Below are 7,700 nucleotides of genomic sequence, written 5' to 3'. Positions count from 1 at the left end.
CTGTACGCGGGCCTCTCACTGTTGTGGCCTCTCCCGTTGCGGGCTCCGGACGCGCAGGCTCAGCGGCCATGGCTCACGGGCCCAGCCTCTCCGCGGCATGTGGGATCCTCCCGGACCGGGGCATGAACCCGTGTCCCCTGCATCGGCAGGCGGACTCTCAACCACTGCGCCACCAGGGAAGCCGGCAGGCAGATTCTTAACCACTGAGCCACCAGGGGAGTCCCCAATTAAAATGTTTTGTGCAGAGAGTGACAGAGGGGCTGCTGGGTCCCCTGAAGTGACAGTGGCCAGGCACTCCCGGTCTGGCCCTCTCCCTTTCACCAGTCAGTGGCCACATTCCAGCCCCTGAACTGGGCCGGGAGCTGGGGCTCAAACTGGGAAGCGGCTCTCCCCCGCCCACAGGACAACAGGTGCTGGGAGTCTGGGAGTCGGGGGAGGGGCTTCCCCGCCAGGTGCCCCGGGGCCTGAAAAGGTGCGAGTAGGCAAGGGAGAAATGAGGGTGGGGACTGCACTGCATGGGCAGCAGTGCAGGGGCAGGGAAGGGCTGGCCGAATGTGTGAGAGGCGGGGAGCGATGCCCCCAGCGCACCCCAGCCTCAGCCCCTGGCCTGGTGGGCCGCTGTCAGCAGGCAGAGGATTTGGCAGTGACTGGGGTGGACCTCATTTCCACCCCAAGGTCACAGGCACAGCACTGCGGCTCCTAGCCAGTTAATCGTGTCCAACAGAGCACGGCACAGGCACGTCCACGGGCAGGGGCCGCGGCAGGGCTGGACCACCTCGCCCCGCACGGGGGCCGACAAGCCAACTCGGACGGCAGGCGTCGGACCAGGCATCTCACAGCCCCGGAGGCGCACACTCTGGCCCAGGAGCCTCTGCCCGCCACAAAGCCAGAACAAGCCTCAAGCCCCGCTCAAACCCTAGGGCCAGGCGTGGCTCCCCCCTCACAGGCTTGATGACCCTGCTTTGCTGGGGCAGGTTTGGGTCCTTGGGGTGGGGCTGTGTTACAGACTCTGGTTTGGACCTGAGGTCCAGTGCTTGTCCACGTCTTGCTCGCCCATCACCCCGCCTCAGCAAGGAGGCCCTTTCCGACAGAGGGAGGGTGCAGGGGTTAAGAAAATAGGTGTGACAACCAGCCATCCTGGTTCAAACCCCTTTCCTCCCCTCACCAGTCAGGCCGTGAGCCTCAGTTTCCTCATCGGAAAAATGGACTAATGACCAGTTGTGATTTAGAACCTCAAACCAAACTGAGGGGAGCGTGAGACTCAAGGCCAGCGTGCGTGCGGGCGAGGTGAGGTGGGAAGGGCCAGCCCGGGCCCGGGAGCAGGAAGGCCTGAAACCGCCCTGCTTTGGATGGAAGGCTGGGCGGTACACCCAGGGGACCGCCTGTGGTATCTTTGGTGCTGCTCGCCATTTTCCGTGTTCCCCCCAAGCTCCAGGCCATCCTCCCAGCTGTGAGCGCCTCGGGCCACCCTATAGGGGCACCATGTGACCAGGCGTCCAGGCCCCTGGGGAGAGGGCCAGACAGGGGCCTAAGGGAAAGAGGAGCAGGAGAACGGGCTCTAGACCATCAGATTGCAGCCCTTCCCCTGAGCCCCGCCATGGGACTGCCGGGCCTGGTGGGCTGGGGGAAGGGGACACTGCAGACCGGCCTCCTGGGATACCTGCTGAACTTGGGGACAGGCTGGTGACCAGGTCCTCCGTGCAGCTTGAGTCTGAGCCCCCAGTGCTGGGCCACACCTCCCTCTCCCACCTGTGGCAGGTAATGCCACCTGGCTACCTGGTCCCCCCTTCCCCCAGCTCAGCCTCTGCCCCAGGCTCACCTCTCTCCTCAGCCCCTGGATGAGACATCGGGCCAATCCACCCCAGTCCCCTCACCCGGGCAAGGCCACACTCGGTGGGGTTTAGGGGGTGCAGGCAGGTGGATGTTGGCATCTCCTTCCAAAGGGGCCTGCGAAACAGCAGGTCGGCGCCCCTCCCCTCCCGCCCCTTTGAGGCTCGCTGCCAGTGCATTTGACACTGAGCTCTCCACCAGCGGGAGCCAGCTCATTTGCGGCCGGTGTTAATTAAGAGAGAGAGGTGATGGGGGGAAGCAGGGAAGGGCCGTGGAGGGCAGCTTCCGACAGCCACCAGGACTGCCCTGGGAGCCAAGGGGGCCGGGAGCTGGACCCGCGCCGACCTAAGATGCCTGGGTCTCCCGCACTGGCTCCAGGGCAGAGCTCTCCAGACGTCCGACCCCTCATCTTTGCAGCCAACCTGCTGGGGTGGGAGGCGGGTCAAGAGTGCATCCGAGGGCTTCCCTGGTGGCGCAGTGGTTGCGCGTCCGCCTGCCGATGCAGGGGAACCGGGTTCGCGCCCCGGTCTGGGAGGATCCCACGTGCCGCGGAGCGGCTGGGCCCGTGAGCCACGGCCGCTGGGCCTGCGCGTCCGGAGCCTGTGCTCCGCAACGGGAGGGGCCACAACGGTGAGAGGCCCGCGTACCACACACACAAAAAAGAGTGCATCCGAGGGGCCCACTGTGTGCTCTGCCTGATGTGGAGGAGGCGGGCCCCAGCCCTGGGGGGCGGCGGGGGGCAGGGGAAGCCCCCCTCCAGCAGTCCCTCAGCAGTCGGCTTCGAGGCTGGCCTGCTTTGGGGCTTGGCTTTGGAGTCAGACAGACCCCGTTCCAATCCTGCTGCCGTGCAGCTCAACCTCAGAGCTTTGGTTTTCTTATCTGTAAAATGGGAGCAACAGCACTGCCCTTGTGGCTTTGTTATGACAGTAAATGGGGTCGGTCTGTGCCTGGCAAACAGCCCTGCTCGGTCACTGGCGACGCGCGTTCCTGGGGCAGAGGCCGCGTTCCAAGCCTTTGCGGGCCCAGCCCCCAGCGGCCGGCCACGTCTGCCTGGGCGTCCCGCGTGGTCCGTCTCCTGCTCGCGCTCTCCCTCCGGCTCCGGCTCCGGCTGCCTCACCCGCCTGCTCAGCCCGCCTCCGCCCACATTCCCCGCGGCCCCCCGGCGCTGCTCTGGGAGCGCCCAGCCGCTCCTCGCCTCTCCATCTTAATTAGCTGCTTGTATTAATCTTGCAAGTAACGCGGCAACTTGCAGCCCTGGGTTTGCGGGCTGTGGAATTAATTATTCCCCAAGCGAAGAGCTGTCAGCTCTGGGAGACCAGCCACTCAGAGCCACCTGACACCGCTTAGCAGCGTCCACAGCTTCCGCAGAGCACCCCGGGCCTACGGCCGGGCCAGCTGGGAAATGGCCCCCATTCCTGGCTCTTTTCCGTGTCCCCCTCTTACAGAGGGGCTGCAACAGGATCTGGGAGGGCAGGGAGGGATGCCACGGCGGTGTCGGAGCTGCAGGCCCTGCCTGAGAGCCAGGATGTGGCCGGAGGGCCTGAGGCACAGCTGACCCGTCTCCCCGCCGGGCAACGCCCGGGCCCGGGGAACGTACCTGCCCTCTCTCGCCCATCACTTGAACTCATTAGCATCGGTGCTTCACACGGAGGCAGCTGTGTGGCCGGAAGAAGCCGGAGCCCAGGCTGGGAGGGGGCGCTGACCCGCACAGCCCTCATATTCTGATGGAGAGGCCGCCAGCCTCACTTTGCCCCTGCGTCGGCCCCGTGGGGAGGCCGGAGAGGGCAGCTGGCCAGGCAGAGCGAGACGGACAGGGCAGCCGCGCCAGCTGGCGGTCCAGCTCCGGTGGAGGGCGCGGGGGCCCCGGGGCCGGCGCAGCTGAGGAGCCCTCTCTCTGCCTTGACCTCCACGAGTCACCCATCGGCTCCAGTCCCGGTGCCCTGGGCCCTCCCTGCGCTGCCCCGGGTGGGGTCCTGACCTCACACATGAGTGCTGTGGTCCACTAGGCTCCCAGCCCTGGTTCACAGCCCTCCTTCCCTGGGCGGCACTTCCCACGGCTGCGGCCATGCAGTTTGTTCCTAGTGGCTGCAGCTCTGTGTCGCCCACGGTCTGTGAGCTCGGCATGTCTGCACCAGGCCTGGCACGGAGGGGCTCGGGAGACCCTGTGGGAAGAAAGAATGAGTGAGGGACTTCCCTGGCGGTCCGGTGCGGCCGAGGGTCGTCTGCCACTCTAGACCTCACGTGCAGCTGCTTCCGGGTGAGCGGACCATGGTGCCTCCCAATCCCACCACCCTACCAACCCCAGGCCCGTTGGGAGCCTCGGTGGGAGAGAAGTCCCAGCCCCCTCCGCCTCCTGGTTATCTGCCCCTGCTTCAGGGACCCTGTGCCCAGGGACCCGGGCCGGCCCTCGGGCCTGGCTGGCGGCCCCCCGTCGCCCCCTCCACGCAGCTGCACGCCCCACTGACCTCCCCCCGACTGACCGCCTTCGTCTTTCTCTCTTGCAGCCAACAGCTCCCTGCTCGGAGGCGGCGGCGGTGAGTACGCCCTTCCTGCGGCCTGGGGGCTGGCTGGGGTCTGCTTCTCTCCTCCTGGCCCCTTCACCCGCGGGGCCCAGCTGGCTGCCACGCGCCTTCCCCGCGGCCTTCCCCTCGTCCGCACGGTGCGCCGTTCCCACTTCTCCATCTCTGCCCTTCTGTACCGCCTCCCACCCCATCGGCCTTGCCCGGCCCCGCCCGGCCTCGCCCTCACTGCGGATGAAGCCGGACACCTGGCTGGCAGGCCCGGCTGCTTCAGCACTGGGTGACTGGGGTAGGTCCCCACCCTCTGAGCGGAGGCCTCCTGGTCTGTAACTGGGGGCTGGAGGGCCCCCTGAGGTTTCCAAGGGACTGGGCCTGGGACCGGGTCGTTGGGGGCCTGGGGCACAGGTGTGCTGGGGAAAGCCCAGCCCTGCCCCTGACGCCCACGGGCCCTCGGCCAGCCCTGTGCCCCCTTTGGCCTCAGTTTCGCCACCTGTGAGGGCAAAATTAGCGTCTCTGCTCTGCCCTGCAACCTCGCAGGGCGGCTCTGCCGCCGGGACAAGTTCTCATCAAGTCCGGGGGAGCCCCGCCAACGGTTAGGCCCACGAGAATGCGTGTGTGTTCACTGTTGTCAAAGACCACCGGGAAGCAGGGGTTCCGGCAGGCCAGGTGGGCAGGGCGTTGGAAGTCAGCGTGGGCCCGGCCCCCAGGGACGCAGGGCAAGGTCAGCAGGTGCCGGCGGGGAGGGGTGGGGCGACAGTCCCTGTGGCCCCGGTGCCCGGCCAGCCCGGCACAGGCTGGCCACACCAGCCGCGCGGCCCCAGCCCCTCACCCCCCGGCTGGCGGGGCCGCCCGCTGTCTGTGCAGGCAGCAGTACGATTGGTGAGCTAGGGTCAGGGGTTAATGCGCCGTCGGATAAATCCCAGGGTGTGCTTACGGCGGTGGTGGCGGGGCCCAGGCCAGGTTTTAAAAGGGGAAAAATAAAAGGGGCATAGAAGGTCGGGAATAAATAAGAGCAGCGTTAAGAGCTGTTGATGAGCGGCCAGGATGCGGGATGGGGGGGCGCGGGGGAGCCTGTTTGTGTTTAGAGATGCTTTCCCTCCCTCCCTCCCTCCCTCCCCCCCCCCCCCCGCTTCTCCTCCAGCTGTCCCTGTGGAGGTCACAGCTACCCTGGCGGCCTCACAGAATGAGGTGGCTTCACTGGGGACTGGGGGTCCACAGACAGGCCCATCTCGGACCCTCTTCTGAGCCAAGTGCCTGGACAGCTCAGCCGGGCACCAAAGGAGCCTGGTCACTGCTTCCTCAAGCTCACAGTCCAGACAGGACCACCACCACGACACAGGGTGGTCTGTGCGCTGGGGGGGCTGGGGGCGGGTGCTCAATGAGGAGTACAGGCTCAGTGTCCAGGCTTGGGGACCGGGGAGGCTCCTGCAGGAGGTGGTGCCTCCACTGGGACCCAAGGGATGCGTAGAAGGCAGCGGTGAAGTCTGGAGTGAGGGAGAGCGTGGGGGGCATTCGGGGAGACTCCGAGGACTGGCGTGGTCGGAGCCCAGCCAGGAGGAGGGGAGACGGGAGAGGACTCAGGGGCCTCAGAGACCACGTGAGGAGCTGGATTTTTAGCCGTTCAGTTAGGAAGACAAAGGATCACAGAAAGGTGTGGGACTTGTAAGTCCTAAGTCAGGTCGTCACCCTTCTTCTGCTCAAAATTCTGCCAGGGCCCTCACCTCACCTCCTTCCTACGGCCCACAGGGTCTCCAGGCACCTGTCAGACTGCTCGGCCCTCTCCACTCTGTGCCAGCCACACCGACCTCCCTGCAGTTCCTGGAGCAGACCTGGCCCGCTCCTGCCTCAGGGCCTTTGCACTGGCTCTTCCCTCTGTCCCGAATGCTCTTCCGCAGAGAGCCATGTGGCTGCTCCCTTCACGTCTTACAAGCGTTTACTGGCGTGCCATCTACTCAGTGAGGCCCACTCTGACCCCTCGAAATTGCAGCTCCCCGCCCCTGCCCCACCTCCCCAGGCCCCTCACACTGCTCTAGTTTTTATTTTCCTCCAAGCACCTCTCTCCTAATGTGCTATATAATTTACTGGTTTATTATGTTCATTGTTTATTGTCCGTCTCCCCACTGAGAACGATATAGCTCCAGAAGGCATGACTGTATCTCCAGCACTTAGGACTGGGGCTGGTGCATACAGTCGGTGCTCAATAAATGGTTGATAGATAAATGAATGAATGCACTACAGGTAAAGGCAGGGACGGCGTTACATGTCAAGCAAAGGACCTGCTGATGAGGACAGTGGGAGCCACTGAGGTTTCAGGCAGGGCAGGGAGTGGCTCATAGATGGCCTGGTGACCTCACTCTGGGAGGTCAAAGGACAGCTGCTCTGGCCAGATTGAGGGGGGACGCCCAGTGGGGTCCCTCTAGCTCCCTTTCCTGCAGCACTGAGGGTGAGAGGAGGCTGGAGCAGGCCCCAAGCGCAGCCTGACCGACGCAGAGATGGATGGGGTGGGCCGGGACCCAGGAGGAAGTGGGACCGGAGTCCAGCCTTTTAACGCCGGCCGAGATTTATGGAGCCGCCGCCAGTGCTCACCGGGGCTGTCACTCTGCTAATGTGATTGGAACAAGGCGGAGGTGGTGGGGAGGGGACAGGGGATAGGGAGAGGCTGGGGCTTGTGGGGGCCTGGCGTCCACCTGGGATGGGAATGGAAACAGGCGCTGGGCCCCCGGGATGTCCTCTGCTCTCACATCTGCCACCTGTACCCTCTACCGCCCCCTGGTCCATCCAGCCTTAACGCCCCGACCTGCCAGGAGGGAGGGCCCAGGCAGGGGCAGCCTGGGACTGGGGGGTCTGGGTCCCCATCCAACTCTGCCCAGACAGACCCTGGTCTTCCACCCATTTACCTATCCAGCCACCACCCATGCGTTTAACAAGCGCTGGTCCCGTTCAGCCTGCCCCGGCCACTCTGTTGAAAACTCCCCCAGCCGGCCCAGCCCTCCATGATGACCCTCTACCCTGTCCTGTGCCTGTCCCCAGAGCAAGGATGCCCTTTCAACATGCTTGTGTTTTATGCTTATTTTTATTGCCTTTCTCCCCACTAGAACATACTCTCCCCAGGAACAGGGTTCAGGGGATTCCAGGCCCCTAGATCAGCCTTTATGGGGTGGTTAGTTGCACCCCTGTGTGCTGGGTGTGCCCTAGGAGCTGGAGACTAACAGCCTGCCCCGGGGTTCTCATACAGTCCTGTTGGGGGAGGGCAGCTATCAGTTCAGAAAGGAGCTCTTAAAAGGGGGGCTGAGGGGCTTCCCTGGTGGCGCAGTGGTTGCGCGTCCGCCTGCCGATGCAGGGGAACCGGGT

General features: G+C 64.9%; 1 protein-coding gene across 2 annotated transcripts in view; it reads left to right on the top strand.

Annotated features, from left to right (window-relative positions):
* LOC102977586 (ADP-ribose glycohydrolase MACROD1) overlaps positions 1–7,700 on the top strand; it is a 117,194-nt gene that overhangs the window by 97,619 nt on the left and 11,875 nt on the right. The window contains exon 4 of one of the 2 annotated variants that reach the window (XM_024133407.3): positions 4,335–4,364. The exons of the other annotated variant lie outside the window; for it this stretch is intronic. Coding sequence (XP_023989175.1) covers positions 4,335–4,364 — 30 coding nt within the window. The remainder of the gene's footprint in view (positions 1–4,334; positions 4,365–7,700) is intronic. 2 annotated transcript variants of the gene reach the window in all.

The sequence above is a fragment of the Physeter macrocephalus genome, chromosome 16 (assembly GCF_002837175.3).
Source record: "Physeter macrocephalus isolate SW-GA chromosome 16, ASM283717v5, whole genome shotgun sequence".
In the NCBI taxonomy this organism is placed as follows: domain Eukaryota; kingdom Metazoa; phylum Chordata; class Mammalia; order Artiodactyla; family Physeteridae; genus Physeter; species Physeter macrocephalus.
This window is presented reverse-complemented; position numbering and strand designations above follow the sequence as displayed.